General features: G+C 44.2%; 1 protein-coding gene across 9 annotated transcripts; it reads left to right on the plus strand.

The window, feature by feature from the left end:
* Positions 1-285: 285 nt before the first annotated feature.
* NONO (non-POU domain containing octamer binding) lies at positions 286-24,301 on the plus strand. 9 transcript variants are annotated; one of them, XM_065557407.1, is made up of 11 exons: positions 286-479; positions 6,736-6,862; positions 9,313-9,533; positions 11,057-11,358; positions 13,272-13,367; positions 13,939-14,135; positions 15,716-15,800; positions 16,598-16,700; positions 19,248-19,290; positions 20,079-20,188; positions 23,307-24,301. In XM_065557407.1, exons 2-11 carry the CDS (start codon positions 6,745-6,747, stop codon positions 23,442-23,444), a joined length of 1,413 nt encoding a protein of 470 aa, XP_065413479.1. In that variant the 5' UTR covers positions 286-479; positions 6,736-6,744; the 3' UTR covers positions 23,445-24,301. The 9 variants fall into 9 exon arrangements, with proteins under 9 accessions (XP_065413479.1, XP_065413477.1, XP_065413478.1 ...); XM_065557405.1 differs by having other exon boundaries at positions 323-567; XM_065557406.1 differs by having other exon boundaries at positions 334-554.
* Positions 24,302-24,387: the final 86 nt, after the last annotated feature.

Here is a 24,387-nt window from a genome sequence, read left to right on the forward strand (position 1 = left end):
GGGCACCCCCCCGCCCGACCCTCCAGCCCAGCGGTCAGGGCGCCCCACGCGGCTTCCCGCCCCAGCACACAGGGGCCGGCGGCCGAGGCTGGCAGCGGGCGGGGCGGGGCGCTGCCCTGTGGGCTCGGGGACAGGGAGGCCCCAGCCACCCCCCTCTGCTCGGGCGGGCTCGCGCCGGGAGCAAGGGTCACAGCTCAACCGCCGCTCGGGGCGGGCGGGGCCGCGGCGCCGGCCCCCGCATTCGCTGCAGTGGACTGACAGCACGCTGGGCAATGCTTGCAGCACTGTCTCTTTAAGCATCCCCACGCTCGACGCTTGCGCATATGCCGATCTCAATGCGCCTGCGCACGCGCAGGGATTGGCTGGTTCGTTCCTTTGTCCCTACCTCGCCTCTCACCTAAGCTTGGTGCCTGAGGGGATGAGTGGCAGCTAGTTTCGCGGGCTGCGAAGACTGCTCAGCCAATAAACTCCGAATAGAGGTGCGATCTCGTCTTTGGTCCCGCCGTGCTCCGTTCCTTCTGTGATTGGCACTGCTACGAGCCACTGAACGGAAGGTGTGAAGAGAAGGTTGGCCAATGGGGCAGCAACATGGGCGGGCGTTGGGTAGCTGGTTAGGCTGTCCGATTTCCGGCCGCACGCGCTCTTTTTTTCTAGGCTACTAGAAGGCGAGAAGGCCGCAATCCGTGGTGGGAGCGAGGGCCCAGGAACAGGTGAGGCTGGCGGCGGGGGCGGCCCGTGAGCGGTACCCTGGGCTCCGGATGCCCCCACCCCACGGCGCGGGAGGCAGAGGCTCCGGGCGGAGCCGGTCCGGGGACGCAGCGGGCTCCCGTGGGTTCGGCTGCCGGTAGCCTTCCGCCCTGCTGGGCCCGCGCGGCGAGGCCGTGGTGTCCGGCTGATGCGCCTCCAGCAGCGGCTCGTAGCAGGGCCGCGCCGCGCCGGCGGGAGGCCTTGGCTGCACGCGAAGCGGAACCGGTTCAACTTCATTTTAAAGTCCCACTTCAGGATAAACTGGTGCCACTTCCTCGTGTGCCCCCCTCCGCTCCCAGTTAGCTGCCGCCCGGCCCCGGCCCCCCCGCCCGCTCTTCACTCTTCTCCTCCAGCCTCGCTAGCTTTCACACACACACACACTTGCCCTTTTCTTCCCACTCGGGGCATCGCAAACCTTCCTTAATCCCGCCTGTTTGTCTGCTCCTTGTCTCCCACGCAACCTCCCCGGTTGCTTTTGCGCGGCTCCTCAGTTAACTGTAAGTAAACGACTTATTTGTGCCAGTGTTTCTTGGTGGCTTCACAAATTATATGTTGCTTTTTTACTACCTCCCCTTATGCTTCTTGTAGGCACAGTACCCCGCTTGTCATTCTTTCTGTAGGTGATTGGAGATCAATTTATCGCTTTGCATAGCCCTCTACCCCTCATGTTCCTGCCTCCATTGACCCCGCCACACACACACACACTTGCCGTAAATGCACCAACGCGGGAGAATTATCCAAGTTGCAATTCATTCTGTCTTATGCATTCTAAAAGCTGCTAACCAGGTTGTAGTTGCAGGTTTTTTTTCTTTGTTTTGTTTTTTGGTATATATTTGAACTGTCTGCAGCTCCTATGTACAGTCTGTATGGTGCTTCATGAGTAAAATAACTTCTTTTGACTGAGTGTATAGTTTGAGCATGCTGTGTAATGATTGCAAATATCTTGTCTGGTTACCTTACAACCACTTTGACCAACTTGGAACCTGTCACAGATTGAAGTGTCACTAGAGGGGTTTTTGGAATTAATTGATAAACTTAAGAGTAACAAAAAGAACAGGAGTACTTATGGCACCTTAGAGACTAACAAATTTATTTGAGCATCCGATGAAGTGGGCTTTTTGCGGATACAGACTAACACGGCTGCTACTGTGAAACTTAGCAGTAACAAGTCACCAAGACCAGATGGCATTCACCCAAGAGTTCTGAAATAACTCGAATGTGAAATTACAGAACTATTAATTATGGTTTGTAACCTGTCCTTTAAATCAGCTTCTGTACCCAATGACTGGAAGATAGCTAATGTAATGCCAATATTTAAAAAGGGCTCTAGAGGTGATCTCGACAATTACAGACCGGTAAGTCTAATGTCCGTACTGGGCAAATTACTTGAAACAATAGTAAAGAATAAAAATGTCAGACACATAGAAGAACCTAAATTGTTGGGCAAAAGTCAACATGGTTTCTGTAAAGGGAAATCATGTCTTACTAATCTATTAGAGTTCTTTGAAGGCGTCAACAAACATGTGGACAAGGGCGATCCAATGGACATAGTGTACTTAGATTTCCAGAAAGCCTTTGACAAGGTCCCTCACCAAAGGCTCTTACATAAATTAAGTTGTCATGGGATAAGAAGGAAGATCCTTTCATGGATTGAGAACTGGTTAAAAGACAGGGAACAAAGGGTAGGAATAAATGGTAAATTTTCAGACTGGAGAGGGGTAACTAGTGGTGTTCCCCAAGGGTCAGTCCTAGGACTAATTCTAGTCAACTTATTCATAAATGATCTGGAGAAAGGGGTACACAGTAAGGTGGCAAAGTTTGCAGATGATACTAAACTGCTCAAGATAGTTAAGACCAAAGCAGACTGAGGAACTTCAAAAAGACCTCACAAAACTAAGTGATTGGGCAACAAAATGGCAAATGAAATTTAATGTGGATAAATGTAAAGTAATGCACATTGGAAAAAATAACCTCGACTATACATACAATATGATGGGGGCTAATTTAGCTACAACTAATCAGGAAAGATCTTGGAGTCATCATGGATAGTTCTCTGAAGATGTCCACGCAGTGTGCAGCGGCAGTCAAAAAAGAAAACAGGATGTTAGGAATCATTTAAAAAAGGGATAGAGAATAAGACGAAGAATATCTTATTGCCCTTATATAAATCCATGGTACACCCACATCTTGAATACTGCATACAGATGTGGTCTCCTCATCTCAAAAAAGATATACTGGCATTAGAAAAGGTTCAGAGAAGGGCATCTAAAATAATTAGGGGTTTGGAATGGGTCCCATATGAGGAGAGATTAAAGAGGCTAGGACTTTTCATCTTGGAAAAGAGGAGACCAAGCGGGGTTATGATAGAGATATATAAAATCATGAGTGGTGTGGAGAAAGTGAATAAGGAAAAGTTATTGACTTGTTCCCATAATATAAGAACTAGGGGGCACCAAATGAAATTAATGGGCAGCAGGTTTAAAACAAATAAAAGGAAATTCTTCACACAGTGCACAGTCAACCTGTGGAACTCCTTGCCTGAGGAGGTTGTGAAGGCTAGTACTATAACAGGGTTTAAGAGAACCTCCATGAATTTATCTAGTTAAGTCCATTCATCTAGTTAAAAGCAACAGAGGGTCCTGTGGCACCTTTAAGACTAACAGAAGTATTGGGAGCATAAGCTTTCGTGGGTAAGAACCTCACTTCTTCAGATGCAAGACATCTGAAGAAGTGAGGTTCTTACCCACAAAAGCTTATGCTCCCAATACTTCTGTTAGTCTTAAAGGTGCCACAGGACCCTCTGTTGCTTTTTGCAGATTCAGACTAACACGGCTACCCCTCTGATACTTAATCTAGTTAAGTCCATTAGCCAGGATGGGTAAGGAATGGTGTCCCTAGCCTCTGTTTGTCAGAGGGTGGAGATGGATGGCAGGAGAGAGATCAGGTTAGGTTCACTCCCTCTGGGGCACCTGGTATTGGTCACTGTCGGTAGACAGGATCCTGGGCTGGATGGACCTTTGGTCTGACCCAGTACGGCCGTTCGTATGTTAGGCCTCTCCACCACTCCTAAACGAAGCAAACTTAGCATGGAAGTAATTAGTGGCAAATGAACGTGGATGCCCAAGGTAACTTTTTATTTAAACAAGTACTATGGTGCAGCTTTCTAAGCATTAAAACACCAGTACTGATTGCACAGATGCTTATAGTAAACAGTGTCATTGGGGGAAATATTTGTGGGGTTTTTTTGTTGTTTTTTGTTTTTTTGAAGTCTGATTATCTTATATAAGTTCTATTAACCATCAAAATAACCGCCACTAAACATAATATAGATAAAATAAGAATGGCCATACTCAGTCAGACCAAAGGTCCATCTAGCCCAGTATCCTGTCTTCTGACAAGTCGCCAATGCCAGGTGCTTCAGAGGCAGTAATCAGAACAGGTAATCATCAAGTGATCCCTCATCTGTGGCTCATTCCCAGCTTCTGACACAGACTAGGGACACCATACCTGGTTAATAGCCATTGATGGACCTATCCTCCATGAATTCATCTAGTTCTTTTTTGAACCCTGTTATAGTCTTGGCCCTCACAGTATCCTCTGGCAAAGAGTTCCACAGGTTGACTCTACATTGTGTGAAAGAATACTTCCTTTTGTTTTGCCCAATTAACCTAATTTTATTTGATCACCCCTAGTTCGTGTGTTATGAGGAGGAGTAAATAACACTTCCTTATTTACTTTCTTCACACCCATCATTTATAGACCTCTATCATATCCTCCCTTAGTTGTCTCTTTTCCAAGCTGAAAAGTCCCACACATATTAATCTCTCCTCATATGGAAGTTGTTCCATACCCCTAATCATTTTTGTTGCCCTTTTTCAAATCTTTCCAATTCCAATGCATCTTTTTTGAGATGGCCTGACCGCACCTTCATGCAATATTCAAGATGTGGGCATACCATGGATTTATATAGAGGCAATATGATATTTTGTCTTATTATCTATCCCTTTTTAATGATTCCCAACATTTTGTTAGCTTTTTTGACTGCCGATGCACATTGAGTGGATGTTTTCAGAGACCTATCCACAATGACTCCCAAGATCTTTCTTGAGTGGTAATAGCTAATTTAGACCTCATCATTTTATGTGTATGGTTGGGGTTATGTTTTCAAATGTGCATTACTTTGTATTTATCAACATTTAATTTCATCTGCCATTTTGTTTCCCAGTCACTCGGTTTTGTGAGGTCCCTTTGTAACTCTTCGCAGTCTGCTTTGGACTTAACTAATTTTGTTTCATCTGCATATATTGCCACCTCACTGTTTGCCACTTTTTCTAGATAATTTATGAATATATTAAATAGGATTGATCCCAGTACAGAACCCTGGGGGACACTATTATTTACTTCCCTCCATTCTGAAAACTGTTTATTCCTACCCTTTGTTTCCTATCTTTTAACCAGTTACTGATCCATGAAAGGACCTTCCCTCTTATCCCATGACAGCTTACTTTGCTTAAGAGCCTTTGGTGAGGGACCTTGTCAAAGTCTTTCTGAAAATCTAAGTACACTCTATCCACTGGATCTCCCTTGTGCACGTGCTTGTTGACCCCGCTCAAAGAATTGTAGTGGATTGGTGAGACATGACTTCCTTTTTCAAAAACCATGTTGACTCTTCCCCAACAAATGATGTTCATCTACGTGTCTGACAATCCTGTTCTTTACTATAGTTTCAACCAGTTTGCCCAGTACTGAAGTAATTGCCAGGATCGCTTCTGGAGCCCTTTTTAAAAATTGGTGTCATGTTCTATATCCTCCAGTCATGTGGTACAGAAGCTGATTTAAATGATAGGTTACATACCACAATTAGCAGTTCTGCAATTTCACATTTGAGTACATTGAGAACTCTTGGATGAATAGCATCTGATCATGGTGACTTATTACAGTTACTTTATCAATTTGTTCCAAAACCACCTCTAATGACACCTCAATCTGGGACAGTTCCTCAGATTTGTCACCTAAAAAGAATGGCTCAGGTTTAGGAATCTCCCTCACATCCTCAGCCGTGAAGACTGATGCAAAGAATTCATTTAGGGTTTGTCTACACTGGCACTTTACAGCGCTGCAACGTTCTCGCTCAGGTGTGTGAAAAAAACGCAAGTTTCAGCGCTGTGAAGTGCCAGTGTAGACCGTGCACCAGTGCTGGTAGCTATTCCCTTCATGAAGGTGAGTTTTTTAGAGTGCTCTCTGCCGTGACCACACAAGCCACATTAAAGCGCTGCCAGCGAAGATGTGCCCTTAGTTTCTCCACAATGGCCTTATCATACTTGAGTACTCCTTTAGCATCTCTATTGTCCAGTGGCCCCACTGGTGGTTTAGCATGCTTCCTGCTTCTGATGTACTTTAAAAAGGGACATGGTTAACAAAAAATCATCCTGGCCTGAATTTTTACTTGCTACTGTTACAAGGAATACATCTTATTAGAATTGAATGCTTAGAGAGTTTTTTCAGTTTTCTTTTTGCATTTGAGTGCTTCACATGTATTTCACTTTCCCCTGTGTATGTGGTTCTTTCACATAGCAACATGAGAGAAATGATCTTAAAAAATAGGAAAATATAACTGCAGAGGTTGGCATTAGGACTTTGAATCAGGACTGAAAACCGACTAGATTTTAAGTTAAACTTTTCCCTTAAAGGCGGATCTCTTCTTGGTTTTGCAGTATTTATGTGGCTAATAGGTCAGAAAGAGCACTTTAGTTGGAAATATCATTGGCTACACAGGTTAATTTAAATCAGATGTACTATGTTCAAATTGTATTTCCTTCGTATTGTCTGTTTCCCCCCAGGTGTCTGGGGTTGCAGAGACTGGAAATACTTCTGTTCTGATAATTATATCTGTGGTTGTGCTCAGGAAAGTAGCTGTAGTGTTGTGTGCATTGGAGGTTGCTGGTTTGTACTTTGAGGATATATAACCGATGATATATTTGCTCTCAGGTTGGAAAAATGCAAGGAAATAAAGGCTTTAACATGGAGAAGCAAAACCATGCTCCAAGAAAACAGCATCAGCAACAACATCAACAACCACCTATTCCTGCTAATGGACAGCAGGCCAACAGCCAGAGTGAGTAGATTACACAAGTCAATCTTGGTTGTTGTAGCCCTCTGGGCTGCTGAAGTGCCATCAGCATAGGCCCTGATTTAAGTTTCACTTTAAACTGTCACAGGTTCTTTTCCCTATTTGAGATAGGATTAGTTTGGATCCTCTTCTGCTGTCAAGTTCCTCTGGATTTTTTTATTGCCAATCCTTGCCCTGTGAATAAACCCAGAGCTTTTTACTAAATCTGTAAACAGAGGAGATTGCATTCAGGATTACGCTTTCAGTCAGTTCAGTTCTGCTCTTATGGCAGAGGTGGCCAACCTGAGCCTGAGAAGGAGCCAGAATTTACCAATGTACATTGCCAAAGAGCCACAGTTATACATCAACAGCTCCCAGTGCCTCCCACCCGCCGGCAACGTCTCCGCCTGGCACAATCAGCTGTTTCGTGTGTGCAGGAGGCTCTGTGGGGGAGAAGCGAGGGCATGTCAGGGGAAGGGGCAAGGGCCTTGAAGGAAAGGGATGGAGTGGGGGCAGGGCCTGGGGCAGAGCAGGGGGTTGAGCAGTGAGCACCTCCCCACCCCACCCCCGGCACATTGTAAAGTTAGCATCTGTAGCTCCAACACTGCAAGGAGCCGCATATTAACCTCTGAAGAGTTGCATGCAGCTCCGGAGCCACAGATTGGCCACCCCTGTCTTATGGCCTGTTCAGATGTGTTGAATGCTGGCAGTTCCCAAGGGCTTCACTGAGATTTTTGGCACTTAGTGCTTCTGAATCAGGCCATTAATGTGCATGTTCAGATTCCTTCCTTGCTGCTTATAGGATCTTCCAGTAAATCTAACTACCTGGAGGACTGCAGATCTCTCCAATCCTTTGGTGTTATCACTATGGATTTTACAAGAAAGAAGTGGCTTGTCTGTGACTGGCACTCTTTCCTCCTTTTCTCTCGCCCTCACCCTTCTTCCCAACGTTGTACCAGAGGACCACCTAGCACAATCCTTCCTAGGTACTGGTGGGATAGAGTTGCTGTCAGCATAGATGCAGTTCTAGTAGGAAGGTTGTTGTAGTGTTCCCCAATCACACATCAAATCACAGATCGCATCAAAACTTCTGAGCAAAGTGGTCTCCTGACTTGGCTGCTTGAGACTCCAGCATCAGAGGGCCAATAGTACCAGTCAGGGTTGCTGTGCCAGTAAGTCCAATCCACTGAAGTTTACTCTTGTTCAATATGGGCTGGAGCTCTATGGGATTGTTGGGTTTTGGTGATGGTGATCTTGAGCTGGAGAAGTGGGGTTTAATGACCTTTGGGGCCTTAACAGATCTAATTTAATGGTTCAGAAGCATGTAGTGGTGAGGGTCTGAAGCTGCCATTTATGGATGACTGGGAGGGTGTCTGGTTACAGTGATAACATAACTATCAAATTAACTGATTTATGTAGTAGATTCCACGTTCAAAGCACAAGTGTTGTTAAAAAATAGAGCTGCTTAAGTGGTGTGCATGATAAAGTGGTTGGCCAGCCTTCTCCCTACTAGAGTGGGATAGTTTTACCCTTGCATTCTAATCTCACCCATTAAAAGCTGAATAGAGTGACAATGGGAGATCATGTCCCTATTCATGTGTCTTACAGGTCATCTCAAAATACCGTTTTTGTGATTATTGCCTGAGACCATAAGCCAGAGCACTTCGCATATTTTTTCCCACCATTGTAGTATCTGTGCACTTTCATACTCCCTGCCTCACTATATTTTATGATTTATCATTAATTTGCTGGCTTTTTGGTTCTGTTTTAGCCACTGAGTGTTACTTGAATATAGACTTTGACTAACTTTGCTGACTTTTCTGAGGTCCCATCCATATTGCTGCTTTTATAGCTTCCAGCTGCTTTCTCTCCAGTTTGGAGATAGGGTCTGGGTTCCAGACTCTTTCTAGAGCATTCCCAGGCTGTAGGTGGCTGAAATGTTATCTGTTTTTTTTCCCCCTTTTGCATCTGTTGTACTAGGCAAGACTTGTTAATGTAAGTATCTTTTGAATGTTTGTTTGCCTGAATCACTGCTGCGTTCTGAATTCATTCCAGGATGATGATAATCTAGCAGCCTATGACACTGCAGCTTTTCTGTAGATAGCTAAGCTGTGGTCTTGAAGTCCACGTGCCAAACATAGCTACTCTTACTGTGGACTAAGCATCTTTTGATGCAGTAGTCAAGTTAGGAAGGCTGCTGCATTCTTCCAAGGTCCCTACTTCCCGCTTTGGGCTCTGCCTCACATAGTGGCCGATGCCTTGTTACGATGCAGTGCTGTTCCTGCAAACTTCATCTTTCATCAGAATGTTGGCCCATGCTGAAATACTGTCTCCTTGTTGCTATGGAGTTGGTTGGAGATGTTTGAGACTTGGGTGAGTGGGTGGAGTTAGCTATTGTTGTATGTCTTTATGCTCGCTGTGATGTAACATAGTGGAATTTATCCCCCCAATTGTAGAGCGACTGTGTACCTTATTCCCCTCAGATGAAGGCCTCACTATTGACCTGAAGAATTTCCGGAAACCTGGTGAAAAGACATTCACCCAGAGGAGCCGCCTCTTTGTGGGGAACCTGCCCCCAGATATTACTGAGGAGGAGATGAGAAAGTTGTTTGAAAAGTATGGGAAGGCAGGTGAAGTCTTCATACACAAGGACAAAGGCTTTGGATTTATCAGGCTGGTGAGTCGTTATTGCTACCTTTCGGGTGTCCTGTGTTAGCGCTCTGACATTAGGAGAGTGGTGCTCGTTGGAAATAGTAACCATGTTCACATATTTTGCTAATCAAGCTGGTATCTTCACATAGATGTTTAAAATTAATTCTGGTGATCTGGAGTATGGGATACATTGGAACCAATCTAAGCAGCTAGTGTGGATGGGAGCCTGTTCGGAGGGAGAGTATGGGTGCCAATCAGCTTCACTGCAATTCCAGCCATTCATAATATGCAAGTGCCTTTAAGGTCTCATTATGGCTGGAGAGAAAGGAGATACAAGTTTGCTGTTACAGGTGAAACTGGCAAAAAGCAGGGTACCTTTAGGTGGAAGTCATTGACTTCATCATTTTTCTTGATGGATGTGAGGAAGCTGTTTGTATACAAAGACCAGCCTCTATAATTACTGCTAGTGATGGACAGTCTTGAGCCTGGTGGGTCTCTGGTTGATCAGATTGAGGGAAGTAGTTTAGAGCAAAATTGCTTGGTACTAACTGAAATAGCAGCTGAGGTTGCCTCTGTCCTGTCTCTTCTCCTCCGCCCCCCGCTCCATATTCACTTCTTAGTGAAATTGATCTCTGTTTTGTCTTGTGCCTGTCTCGTGGTTGGTTCTTAGATTTTTAATATTCTGAATTATACAGCAGGTTAGTTGCTGTACAGTTATATGAATTAAACAAGGATACTTCATTTATTTCAAGACAGCTACTCCAGACATGGGAATAAGGTCTTGCCCATCCTCCAAATTAGTGTCTTGGCATCCCATTTAGGAACGGAAGATGTAAAACTGGGGTAACAGCTGTGCTTTTGACAAAACCTATATTTTGAGTCCTATACAAGTGTTTTGCTTATATTGAACATCAAGAAACAGGAAGGAACCATCTTGACACTTATTTGTCTTGAAACACAAAATGGGCAGCATGGTGAGAAGCTGGAAGCTTTTAAAAGTACTATGGAGATAATGAGTATATAATGCAAGTTTGCATATTTTCCAAGAAGTCATTAGTCAGGTAACGGATCTTAAGATTTTGAAAGACTCCTGCCTTTCTTGTACTTTCATATACTGAGCAGTTCCTGTGTCCGTCATCAGACTAGACTACTGGGAAGAATCAGGAAAGTAGCAGTTCTCGCTGTGATCCTAGTGCTATTCATAGATGTGTGCTTAACTAATATTAACTCCTAGCTACTGTCTGTAATCCTTGCAACATTCCTTTTAAGTTTTGTACCTGATGTTATCTGCTTTCTTTTTATTTTCTCTCCCCAAACTTCACACGTGCTCCCTGAACTAGTTTAACGGGCACCTTGGATAATGGTCAGAAGACTTTATTTTATTACAAACATTACTAAGGCATCCTTTGTGGTATAAAGAGTTCTTTGTTCTTCTCACTGTAGTGCTTGTCCAGGGAAAGACAGGCTAGTGACCCTGTCCTCTGCTTCTGTGGCAGGAAACATGTTTCCATACTGCACTGCAAATTTTAATAACTTTCTTGTCTTCAGGAAACTCGCACTCTAGCCGAGATTGCGAAGGTAGAACTAGACAACATGCCTCTCCGTGGGAAGCAGCTAAGAGTGCGCTTCGCATGCCACAGTGCATCACTGACTGTCAGAAACTTGCCTCAGTTTGTGTCAAATGAGCTCCTGGAGGAGGCCTTCTCTGTGTTCGGCCAGGTGGAAAGGGCTGTGGTTATTGTGGATGACAGAGGAAGATCGTCTGGGAAAGGCATTGTGGAGTTTTCAGGGAAACCTGCTGCTAGGAAAGCTCTGGACAGATGTAGTGAAGGGTCTTTCCTGCTAACCACGTAAGTGAGGCGAGTGAGAAGTGCTGTTCTGGAAAGTGCATAGCTTGGCCAGGGCGGGTGCTGGCTTGTGAAACACTGATGCATTAACACTAGAGTGGGGCTATGTGTGGTATGGGGCAGACAGAAGGCAGTATGTACTTAAACTTAAGTTCTATAGTGACAAACTTCCTGTCTCATATCTGGACCATGTTAGAATAAATCTGTGCACAGGCTTATGTTCAAAACTACCTTGCTTCCTGGAGGCTGCCCATGGGATTGAGTATGCTAATCTGGGAGCTGCTGCTGTTGAGGTTTCTCATAGACAAAGCCTTCTTTGGGCAGTTCAAGTAGTCCTGAAGAAGCAGAGGCTATTCCTCCTCTCTTAAAGTATGGCTGGCAAGTGAATAAAGCTTGTGTATGTTAACTGTGCAGTCTGGATCACCCCAGAATTGATTATGGAAATGGGCTTTTGTTTCGCAGTGGGTACTTCTGTGATACAACGTTGCACCCAATCCTGTCAGCAGGCACAGATTCAGTTTCAGTTGTTTAAATGACTAAGTTGTGTGCATGCGTGCATTTGTTCTGGCTGCAGCACACTAGCCTCCATGCTTGAGTGTTCCGGGGCACCTAGCAGGTCTGCAGATTTCAATGGCCTTCTGGGAGTGGTGTTCCATTCTTGGGAGTGGAACTAAATCTGGAATGTGCTTTGCCCCATTGGTCCCAACAGCCAGTGAGTCGAACCTTTTATGTATGGTACAAGGCCCATCGCGCCAATGCTTTTGGTTAGGCTGGGTCGCTGTTTTGGGGAATGCTGAGCTGACTGTTTAATTTGTTTGTTTCCTTTTTGGGTTTAAAAAAAAAAGTCAGTTAATTTGGTAACAGCAGTTATTAAAGCACAGGGTATATTGCGTTTGATTTATAATCCACTTACTCTAAGTAACATTTTATTGAGGTCCTTGTTCCCTCACTACCATCATCCTTGCATACCTTGCCTTGTTCCAGAAGGTTTGTAGATGGCACCTTTCATTCCCCTGCTAGGATACCCTGAGATCAGTATCCAAACACCTTCAACTTCAGAAAGCAGCTCAGTTCAGTTCAAACTCTTTTTTTTCCCCCTGTGCTAGTCTCTCCAGTATATGTCTGTGAGAAGCCAATGGTGGGCTACAATTGGAGGGTCTTTGGACTCTGCCCAGACTATTTGGAAATCTTCACTTGTATCACATCTTTGTTTAGTAACTATCACTGGCTGATTCAGGACTCAGAAGTAGCTATCTTAAAGAAAGAATACAAGAACTAGTGGTCACCAAATGAAGTTAATAGGCAGCTGGTTTAAAATAAACAAACAAGAAGTAATTCTTCACACCATGCACAGTCAACCTGTGGAACTCCTTGCCAGAGGATGTTGTGAAGGCCAAGACCATAAGAGAGTTCTAAAAAGAACCAGATAAATTCATGCAGGATAGGTCCATCAATGGCTATTATCTAGGATGGGCAGGGATGGTGTCCCTAGCCTCTATTTGCCAGAAGCTGGGAATGAGTGACGGGGATGGATTACTTGTTCTGTTCATTCCCTCTGGGGCACCTGGCAGTGGTCACTGTCGGAAGACAGGATACTGGGCTAGATGGGACTTTGGTGTGATCCGGTATGGCCATTCTTATGTTCTTAAGAGATTGTGGAAGCAATTTCAAACAAGTCACACTCAAAACCCAGACAGTACCAATGTATAACTTGGGTGTGAATATGGCTTTCACTTGTATTCTGGCTGTCATTGTCTTAGATGGTTTTCTTAGGCCCTGTTATTCTGAAATTTCATTGGTAGAGAGAGAACAGTATTTTATAGCTCTAGCTAGGATTAAAAAACACACAGAAGCTGGCCTGCAGTGCAGCCATTGTCTAGGTAACACTGAAATCATGTGGTCTCTTTTCATTCCAGATTTCCTCGGCCTGTCACTGTAGAGCCAATGGACCAGTATGATGATGAGGAGGGACTGCCGGAGAAATTGGTCATCAAAAACCAGCAGTTTCACAAGTATGTGTCCATTAAGGAAGGAAGAGGGGTGTTAGTGGTGTCTAGAGATTGGTGTCTTAATCTTTGGGAGAGTGCATCCTCACAAGCTAGTAAAAAGCTCTTTTTATTGCCTTAGTATATTTCTCTCTTCTCCTAATCCTAAATATGTTTCTTTACTAACTTATGCATGCCTCTAGAAAGCACCATTTCTGTTCAGGCAGCTGAACTTTTCATGAGTAGTTGCCCCTACACTAGGGAGGTGGGTGAAGGGCAGAGAGTAACTAAGACTACCTTTTAGTTTCTTTCTTCAATGTTGTGGAGAAGACATGCCAATGCTTCAGATAGGATCCTCTGCTGGAAAATAGCAAGATGCAGAAAGAGCAGCTTCCCGTTCGTTGCAGTTAGAATTCTATTTCTGTGTCAGGCTGACAAGATGGCAGCTCCTTGGATAAGATATTCTAAGTGTGTTACTGATCGCTCCCTTTTGTAGCTGTTAATTAGAATGTCTCGTATTTCATTTGTATGAATCTTTATTTTCCTCATTGGCTTTGCTCACGTTTCTTTATCTCCCCCTTCTCCTGTTCTCCTGCAGGGAGCGTGAACAGCCTCCTAGGTTTGCACAGCCTGGTTCTTTTGAGTATGAGTATGCCATGCGCTGGAAGGCTCTAATAGAAATGGAAAAGCAGCAGCAAGAACAGGTGGACCGCAACATCAAGGAAGCACGTGAGAAGCTGGAAATGGAGATGGAAGCAGCTCGCCATGAGCACCAAGTTATGCTCATGAGGCAAGGTGAGAGCCAAGATCATCAAAGACCAATAAAACATTGGCCCGAGACCACTCTTAGGATTTCTTCTTAAAGCCAGGAGTGTCTAGCACAGTAACCAGACCAGTGTTGGCTGAAGATGGGCCTGGGGATGGATGTCTGACTGATAGACAATGACTGTCTGGCAAGCTAAATGGATCTGCTGTACAGCATAACAGACTTCTGTTCTGCTATCTTCTGTAGGATGGCAGCTATAGAGTCCTAGTTCCTCACATTTGTGAGGCCATACACTTAACTCAGTGGTTCTCAAACTTTTGTACTGGTGCCCCCTTTCACACAGCAAGCTTCTGAGTACAACCCCCCTTATAAACTAAAAACACTTTTTTTTAATGTTTAACACTATTCTAAATGCTGGAGGTGAAGCAGGGTTTAGGGTGGAGGCTGACAGCTTGCGACCCCCCACGTAATAATCTCGTGACCCCCTGAGTTCTCCCAGTTTGAGAACCCCTGACTTAACTTGATGGCATTTCTTTGTGTATGTCTGTAATGCAGTAGCTTGTGAATGCTGTATCTTGATCAATTTCAAAATCCCAGGGAATGTCCTATATATCAGTGGTGAGAACCCTACTGATTTTGGGGGAAATTGGAAATCTGAAAAGTGAAATGAGGGACACCCAGAACCCCTACTGTCTGTTTAGCACAGCCACAGCTTCAAGCACTTCTGCAGTTGTTCATAGATTAGATTGATTGAATGGCACTCTTTTCACACTTTCCAGTATAACCAAATATTTGTGTCTCATCTCTGTGTACCCCCCCCCAGTAGAGTTTAACATGTTGACAGGCTGAATTACTTCTCTCCCAGACAAATAATAAAGGCGCGGGGCGTGGGGGGGAGGGATAATTGGAGCATGCCCATGGAATGGGGGGTGTACAGAACCCTGGCAGTGCAGGGAAAATTGTGGGATCCTGGTACGGGGCAGATGAGAACACAGACCCAGCAGGGGGAGAAAAGAATGAGGCAGACAGCCCCTGGCATAGGGAAACTAGGGGCACACAGGATCCCCACCATAGAGAGATTTCAGGACCATAGTATGGGGGCACACAGAACCCTTGTCCTGTGGAAAACCGAGGACATGGAGGGAAGTGGAAATGGCTTGAACACACAGCTGCTGGCATAGGAGGAGAATGGGTGCCCCTGCTATGGAAGGAGAGGAAATACAGAACTTCAGGCGTGCAGGGAGGGAATATGGGACCCTGGTATGGGGGGGGGGAGGAAGGAATAGGGGGGCCCCCACAGAACCCCAGTCAGGAAGGAAGGAGTGCAGGGAATTGCATGGAGTCACTAAAATAAAGGGGGATGTAATGGTAGCACCCAGGGACCACTTGGGGGAGGGTGGAGGATTGCAAGGAGCCCGTGGTGTGCACAATGAGCTCAGGCTAGAAAAACTACTAATGTGCTACCCCTGGTATGGAAACGAACTGGTAAGTTAAGTTCAGGTAGAGATTCACGGAAGTTGGGGGAGGTAATGTTAGTCTGGTCACCTAGCAGCCTGCAGAGGGAATGACATTTGGCCCAGTGATTGGCTTCTACTGTCACCTCTTCCAGACTTAATGAGACGCCAGGAAGAACTAAGGAGAATGGAGGAACTGCATAACCAAGAAGTGCAGAAACGTAAACAGCTGGAGCTCAGGTAAAGGGAGGTGCTGGCCATTCATATTGCTGTGAATTAAATGCATCCCCTTAGACCGGGGGTAGAGCATTATCCAGAGCAGTTGGACACGCAATTTAACAATATCATTTCCAAACATTGTTGAGTCATCTTCATCCATAAGCAAAGTTTACAGTAGGTTTAGGGTGCAGGATTGTTTAGGGGGTATACCAGTGACCTTGAAGGACACTGACTAGTACTTGTTTTTTCACTGATAGACTCAGGTTTGGATTCTTACTGCTTGGCTTTCAGAAGTATATACAAAAGCCAGGTGTCTTTGCAGCAACTCTGATTGCTCTAGCACTGTAGGTGGGGAAACTCTTGCCCTAGCCTCAACTTTTTAATTCTTCCTGTCACCTAAGGATATATGAGAGACTCTCTCCTCTCTCAACTCCTTTATGGTCTTACTGCTTGGTTCTCAAGGTAAATCTGTAGGCCACCAGGAAGATCTTCAGACCAGTTCTTTGTGGAACACAGCTTGAGAACCACTTGGCTAATGTTTCCTGATTATGTATGGATAGCGTTTGTTTAGAAGCCTAGCGTATTCTCTGACTGAGATTTTTTTTCTAATAAGCTCACTAGAATTGAAAGGGATGAGAAATAATTGTAGTTTTCATGAGTTGTAGAAATTTATCATATTGAAGGGCTTAATGCTGCACTTGTCTGGAAGAACAGTGTCATCTTTACTGCTGACAAATGCCTACCGTGTAGCACTTTGCCCCTGTGATACAGAATCTGCTTATGTTGTGCTGAGTGACTCTAGAATCCTTTCCTTGCAGGCAGGAGGAAGAACGCAGGCGCCGTGAGGAGGAGATGAGGCGGCAGCAGGAGGAGATGATGAGACGCCAGCAAGAGGGCTTTAAAGGGAATTTTGCTGATGCGGTATGAGTTCTCCTACCTTTTGATTCACACATGGCTTCTGTCAGAAGGATAGTTGTCCAGACACAGGGCAGGATTTCTGTTGATAAGAATATAACCGGGCATATATTTTCTATAGAAGAGTACCTTTGTATGGAGGTACAAGTAACACAATAAGATGGGGATGGGATTGTCTTTTTACAAATCAGTTTGATCTTGTTGAGGATCACAAACACGAAAAATAACCATACTCATGGTTATTACATGGTCTCACTACAGGCAGAATTAAGATTGGTTGAGTGCCTTAACTGTGTTTCCCTTTTTTTTGTTCAATCTTTAATTTCAGGGGGGCTTGGGGGTGTGTTTAATGATTGGCTTTGGGATAATTACATCATCTCTAATGTAATTTACCCTACATTACTGGTATGTACTCTGTCTTAACTTCACCTGAATGCAGTTTTGTCTGGGACGGGGGTAGGCAACCTATGGCACGCATGCCGAAGGCGGCACACGAGCTGATTTTCAGTGGCACTCTCACTGCCCGGGTCCTGGCCACCTGTCTGGGAGGCTCTGCATTTTAATTTAATTTTAAGTGAAGCTTCTTAAACATTTTAAAAACCTTATTTACTTTACATACAAAAATAGCCTAGTTATATATTATAGACTTATAGAAAGAGACTTCTAAAAACGTTAAAATGTATTACTGGCATGCAAAACCTTAAATTAGAGTGAATAAATGAAGACTCGGCACACCACTTCTGAAAGATTGCCGTCCCCTGGTCTGGGGCTATACGGATGGAAATCCAACTGTTCATGGGAACTCACTTTCCTGCTGCTGTCCATGTAGGACCCAGAGTGTGTCAGTCTTGCTTTGCAGCAGAGCACATGCTAACAGGTCCTATTCTTGGAGCAGTGATTAAAAATTTCTTTCATGAAGATCTCTGCAGAGCCCCACAAGGAGTCACTTGCCTGGCCACAATAACATTGGTCTGAAGACTGCTGCATCCCGTCTTGGCAGTTTGTCTAAACATTGCTGAGTTTAGGGACCATTGTTGGCATACAGTGTGGTTGCCATTAAAAATCAGTACTTGTCAAGTTACCTCACAGTGATATTGGGTACTGCAGTTCCCCAAGCGTTAGAATGGCAAATGTCTCTAATAACTGATTCCTTGATACCAGTAGCACTAGTTCTAAGGCCACGTGTTTCACAGATCAGTAGGGCTAAAAACAACACTATTGGGAATTCACTCATTTCTAGCTCTGGCAGTTTGCAAGATCGGCTCTTAAAATCTCATTTCAGAAACCACCTTGCTTTCAATCTATTTTATTTCTGATGCTGTAATAGCTGCCACCTCGAACCATGGGAGCTAGAAATTGTAAACAGTGCCTTATACTAATAGCTTGGAATGTGCTTTCACAGGGTGGAAAGCAGTGGTGTCATATATGCAAGTTGAACTATTTATGTGGCCTACATGACATCCAGGGTTTTTTTTTATGTTTCTTTTCTTCGTGGTTGTGAAGAAAACTTTCCAAGTGTAAACAGCATGGCTGATGCAGTACTGTCTTCCTGAGGCTGCAAACAGTTTGAAACTGACTGTGAATTTCCTTGGTCCACATTGATCTCGTTAATATTGACTCCGAAGCCCATGATTACACTCCTATGTTCTCCCACATTTATCACCCCCTGATGTTTTGTTGTATCATTAGATGTAAGCTCCTTGGAGTAGAGATGGTCTCTGTGGGATGATCTGCTCCGTTTTTGAGCTGCTTTTACTCTTTTTTTAGAAACCGATGCAGCCCTCTAATATGGATTAACTTATACTGGTATAAAGGTGGCATAACTGTATCCACACTAGAGGGTATCCTGGTTTATCTGTACAAAATCATCACCTAACTGAAATAGTTAAATCCTGTACACAGTTTCTGTACAGGATTTATCAGGCCTAAACTATGTGCCTAGTACCCAGTACAACGGAGCCCTGATCGGGGCCTCTAAGTGCTACTGCAATTCAAATAATAAATAGTAGTCCTGGGCATACAAATGAAGGAAAATGAAACTGGCTCTGCTTCTTCTTGTGAACTGCTCTTGGGGTAAGGGGACACTGTTGGCTTTGAAGCAAAATAGCCCCTTTTGGGGCTCACTTGCCTATGCTAATAGCAAAAGCATCTGCATTCCTTTTAAAAAGTATGCTGTTTCCTGACCTTGGTGAGGTAGTAGAGTGAATTTCACCTAGTGTTAGCAATAGTCTGAGCAGCCAACAATGTCAGATCTCTTTACCTAGGCATCAGACATCTCTGTATACCAACACTTGTGCTTTAAAATTGCACAGTGCTTTGCTTCTGTTAGATGTTTCACAGTGCAGGTGGCTAACTATCCTGCAGAATTATACCTTTAAATTGAGATCTTATTTGTTCAGCAGTGAATAGTGGGGTGGATGGTTCATTTTCCTTTGCAACTTTTCCTAGAGAGTGACTTTTCTATCCAGTCTTCAATGATAGTCTGTTGAAACTCTCTGGGTTGTATTAGACAATGTCTTAAAGGATGTGGTGTGAAATAAGTCTCTCTTTCAGAGGGAGCCACCGGATATGCGCATGGGACAGATGGGCATGGGAGGTAAGAGCTGCCTGTGGTTATCTGTCTGCTCTGTTTCTATGCGTGTTCAGTTCCCCTGTCTGCAGACACTTGACCTGCTCTTGGAGTGTTTCATTTTGCTAATTCCATATTTAGTACACTTAAAACTTGCTGTAAATAACTTACCAATGATGTCTGTTCTCTTAAGTTTATATAAAGTAGTCTTTAAAGCATGTGACAGTTCACAGCAATCAAAGTGAGAAGTATTTGGTGGATACAGTAATGAAATTACTTTAGGTGGAAAGGTATGTCTGCAGAGGGCTTAGCTCAGTAAGCAGAAATTTCAGGTGAAATTGTAGGTAGAGTCCAAGTGGAATTAAGATTTCCCAAGGAGACTTGTGTCTACTTTAGGAATAGGTAAAACATGCAGAGAGATGCAGAGCTCAGCAAACAAAAAGGTCAGATGGGTAATAAGTATAACCCATTGATTGTATTTCCCTATTTCTAGTTCACAATCTTCAGTTTTAGGCTACTTGGGCAGAAATCAGTGAAAAAAGGTGTATTGGATGATTAATAGATGTTGAAATGTGATCTTTATGGCCGTCAGCTATCTGTGCTTTTTGGGTTGATTTGAGTTTTGACTGCAAGGGTAGTTAGGCTTGGTTCACCATTGTATCTGATAAATGCATGGCAGCCTGACTGGTTTAGGACTCCCTCTCTGGGATAGAACACAGCAGGAAGCTTGCGTAGGTCTTGTCTCACTACTATGAGACGTGTCCCCCAATTCCCTTATGTCTCTGCCAGGAATATTCTTCAGATCTCTCTTTCAGGTGCCATAGGTATGAACAATAGAGGGGCTATGGGTGCCACCGCTGTCCCCGCCGGTGCACCTCCTGCAGCTGGTCCTGGAGCTATGATGCCTGATGGAGCCATGGGAATGGTAATGTATCTGCAGCATTATTTTTCTAGCTACTCTCTTTTGAACAGTTTTAAAGAGTACAGTGTGGGGCTAGCTATGGAGACTCAGTTAGTAGCTTCTGTTGCTAAGGCTGAAACTTTCTTTACATCATAGACCTGCTTTTTGGCCCCCTCTCAAATCCTCAGAGGTCATTGTTCATATATGATATGTGGCCAGCATGGAACTTGTTGCCCCAATCTGAGGTGACTCAATCAGAATTCCTAACACTTTTCTGTCATATTGTACCTCAAAAATAACTTTCCCTAAAATGTATTTGAAAGATCTCAGTAACAGTTTTTGCATGTGACAGATCTTTTACGTGAGGAACGGTATATTTGGGAAACTTCACTGAACTGGGGATCTGGATTCTGGCAGACTATACGGTTCAAATTTTCAAGAGCTGTCTACCTAGCAGTTCCCATTGAGAACAATGGAGAATCCCCCTAAAGTGAGAACAGTGTGGGTTGCTGAGCTCTTCTGAAAGTCTGACCATTAAAGGGCACAGAATGACTGGAGACCTATGTTTGCTTATTTTTCCCTGCCGAAATGGTAACTTTTCCTTGCAAAGAGCCTTCAAAATGGGAAAACCATGGTTAATGGAGGCTTTTCGTTGTGACTGTTTTGAGATGGGGAGGAAGAATTAGGAGAAAAAAGACACACAAACCCCCGCCCCCCCCATCACCAGCAGTCAATTTTGTGAATGCACTATCTTGCCTATGGCAGTATCTCCTTTTGTCCTTTCCACTGGTGTCTTTCCTCTGCAGTGGATGCTGGGGAATTTTCATTTTCTTCCCCGCACTTCCCTGTAAGTGGAAATAAATGGAGGGATCATTGGGGCTTCATAGCCTCTCATAGTTATTTGACTTTTCTCCTCCCCGCCTCTCCCTAAATGCTCTATAAAGTTTAGGAGCTCTTCAGGTATCCTGCTCCTTGCTTTCCATCAGTATCATTTTAAGCCGTTTAAAAATGCAAAAACCCAAAGGAAATGTCAGATAAAAACTCTTAATGCTGAATATCTATCAGTACCAGAAGGTTAAAAATTCCATGAATTAGAAATCCAGAATTAAGGCTCTACTTAAAAGAAACCCGCAGCCAAACTGTGCTTCAGCAACAAGGCCACAAGAAAAGCAAATCAGGCAGTCGTCCATCCACGCATTTTACCTCAGCAGTCATCACAAACTTGAATGCTTTACTCTGAATCAGGCAGTGGCTATACCAGCTTTTGCCTTTATGTCCACACATAATGAAACCAGTCCATATATTCACTTTTTGAATTCTAACTGAACAAACAGAATACTAAATATAGCTATTCCTCCACTCTTTAAGATTCACTGGACCACCAAGTAGGCGAGTATGAAACCATATATAAAACCAGTGCTTGTTGGTGCATATTTTTGATACTACATCTGCAAGTTGTATGAAGGCAATATATTTGCCTAATAAGATAGCCACAGCCATTGTATGTGGACTACTTAAAGCCTTTATAAAAATGATGCAAGGAACAAAGATATGAAAGCTAGGTTGCTGTAGAGGCAAAGTTAAGGTTGTTGCATGTCTTCACTTCAATTCTAAGCTTTCAGATGTTTGGGGTTTCTTTAGTTTAACAAAGTTTGTGTGAGTAATTTAGTCTTAGGAAGGTAATGGAGTGGGAATGGTGATGACTCTTAAGAGGGTTGAACTAGATTAGCTTGTAAAGAATCTGGTTTTGATAATCTCCAGTGATGTCACATTAAAGCCTTGTAGCCAGCTTCAGAACGGGCCATGTCTTCCCTCCATATTTCTCTCCCATCTGCTCCACAGAGCTCTGCTCTTGCCTGAGGCACAGTATCACATCTGCAGCATGAGCATAGCAGCTGAATAAATATTTGGTGTCTAAAGAGTTCTAGGTATTTTGCATACCAAATAAGAGAGACTCTGCTTTAGAAAGCTTACAGTCTAAGCTGTAGACTAGTGACCATTGGGGTAGGCAGGCCAGGGGGAGGGAGAGGACAAAGGTTACCAAAATAAGGTCATGCAGTTGCTCTAGTTGCCAATGTAGCATATATTATTATCTGAGACGTCTTCAGTTCTCTTGTGATAACATTAGTGTTTCAAGTGGTGACCAAGTTTGTGTGGGTAAAGGGGCAGGGAGATTGGTGGATTGGATGATGGGGAGAGGATGGATTCAGTGAGGGGGAAATGTGAAAGGGATAGGCAAGAGAGTGAAAGGAGGGGAGTCTAGCCACACTGTTGAAAAGGAGAACAAATATTGTCTCTTGTGAGTGTGTGTGTGTGTGGGGGGGGACTTCTAGAGGCCAGGAGGCTTTTATAGGCTGCTTTGGAAGCCAACCCTGCTTATACTGGCTCCATGTTGGTGCTGGGAGTTAATGGAGCCCTGTGTCCCAGAGCAGCTGCTTGGTCTGATACGGTGCAGGTCCTGCATTCACCCATTCCTGGCACTGACAGTGGTTCCAATCCTTCCCTCAGGTAGGGCCTGTGAGAACGTGGCCTGCAGGACAAGAGCAAGGCTGTTCCAGACCCTTTCTTTTCTGCGTGGAGAGTACAAGGGGGGGGCTGCCATTTTACTACCCCTAGTTGTGTAAAATCCTCAGCAACACTGGCAGCATGTCAGGGTTCCAAACCCTTGATCACCCCCATTTGTAATTTGAATGATGATTGGGGCTGGGTGTCCAGGAATGGTGTTCGGTTTGGGGGAGTATGGTGGGATTGTGAAATTCTCAGGATCCCAGATTGCATTACTCAGACAGTCCACTATAGGGCATTAGTCTATGGGTTTGTGCGGCTATTTTCCAGTATGCTTGGCCCTGAATTCTGTGGGGACGCTGACTTTGTTTCTGTGGTACTTAGTTATCTGAGATCACATCCCTGTCAGTCCAGTCTTGGTTTGGGGCACTCCCCTCAGTAAATCTGGAATTAAGAGTTTGCTCTATATTCATAGACTAGGGAAGATTCTGAACTCGCTGCTTTCCAGTTACTTAATGACTTGAGTTGGTAGTCACTTGGTTCTGCGGAGTCCTGATCAGACCCAGGTGGACTGGAATTGCTTCTAACTTAAGTCTTTTCTCCTTTCTGCCTCTTCTGCGCTCTCGCCCTGTACAAGACACCGCCACCGCCCACTGATCGCTTTGGCCAGGGCAGCGCAATGGAAGGACTTGGAGCTATGGGAGGAAACCCGCCTGGCTTCAACAGAGGAAATCCTGGGGGGGACTTTGGCCCTAACAAACGTCGTCGATACTAACAGGATTAAGCTACCCCCTACCAACCCCCCAAAGAGGAAAGGAATCTTGGCAGGCCACATAGGGTTCTACTTGGGGGTGACTGTTCATGGTAGTTTTAATTAGGGCCTGCTTTGGCAAAGCCACTCTAGGAAAAGGGGAGTGCAGTCTGACTGATAAAGGTTTTAGTAAATTTAATATGGTGCATTCCTATAATTTCAATGTGAAAAGTGGATTCTGGGAGGCTTCAGTAGCTGTGCAGTAAAAGTAAGACCCGATAGAACCCTGATGCCTTTACCATTCCATGTTTCCTACATGCAGCTGCAGTCCTGAGACTAACTTAGATACAATCGGAGTATTAGCATTCGTCCAGTACGGCTCCTTTGAGAGCACAGGCAAGTCTCTGGAGAACTAAGGCAGCACTTGGATCTTTTGCAGCCCTCAGCGGCTCTGTAAATTTATATAGCTCCAAATGACCCATCATGTGGTGAAACCAGGAGGGTTTTATGTTTTTTAACTTGTAGTTTTTACTTTTTCCCTGGACCATTTATTTCTTTAAAGTAGTGGACCGTCATGTGCAGCCTGAATGGCTGGAAGGCTCTTGATTGAATGGATCTTTGATATGTGTTGTACCGCTGTTTATTTTTACTGGTAGTAAAGTACAATCTATTGGACAAAGATACTGTATCTCATGCTGAAGACTTAACTGAAACTATTGTTTGTATAACCTTAATCTTGCTTGTCTATTGTGTAGAACTACTACAAGATTTTCGTTTAGTGTAAATTGTTTGAACACGAGCTGTAATCGTCCCACTAACAAGTTTGAGTTTGTCTGAGGAATGTTACAGGAATGCATTATTAAAGTGGATTTTAAGCCTTTTTTTATCTTGTGTGCAGTCTCTTCTGTTCCTGAATAAAGTTTCTGGGTACATGCAGACTGAGGCACATGAAGCCCCAGTCATTGGA

The sequence above is a fragment of the Chrysemys picta genome, chromosome 9 (genome assembly GCF_011386835.1).
Source record: "Chrysemys picta bellii isolate R12L10 chromosome 9, ASM1138683v2, whole genome shotgun sequence".
In the NCBI taxonomy this organism is placed as follows: Eukaryota; Metazoa; Chordata; order Testudines; family Emydidae; genus Chrysemys; species Chrysemys picta.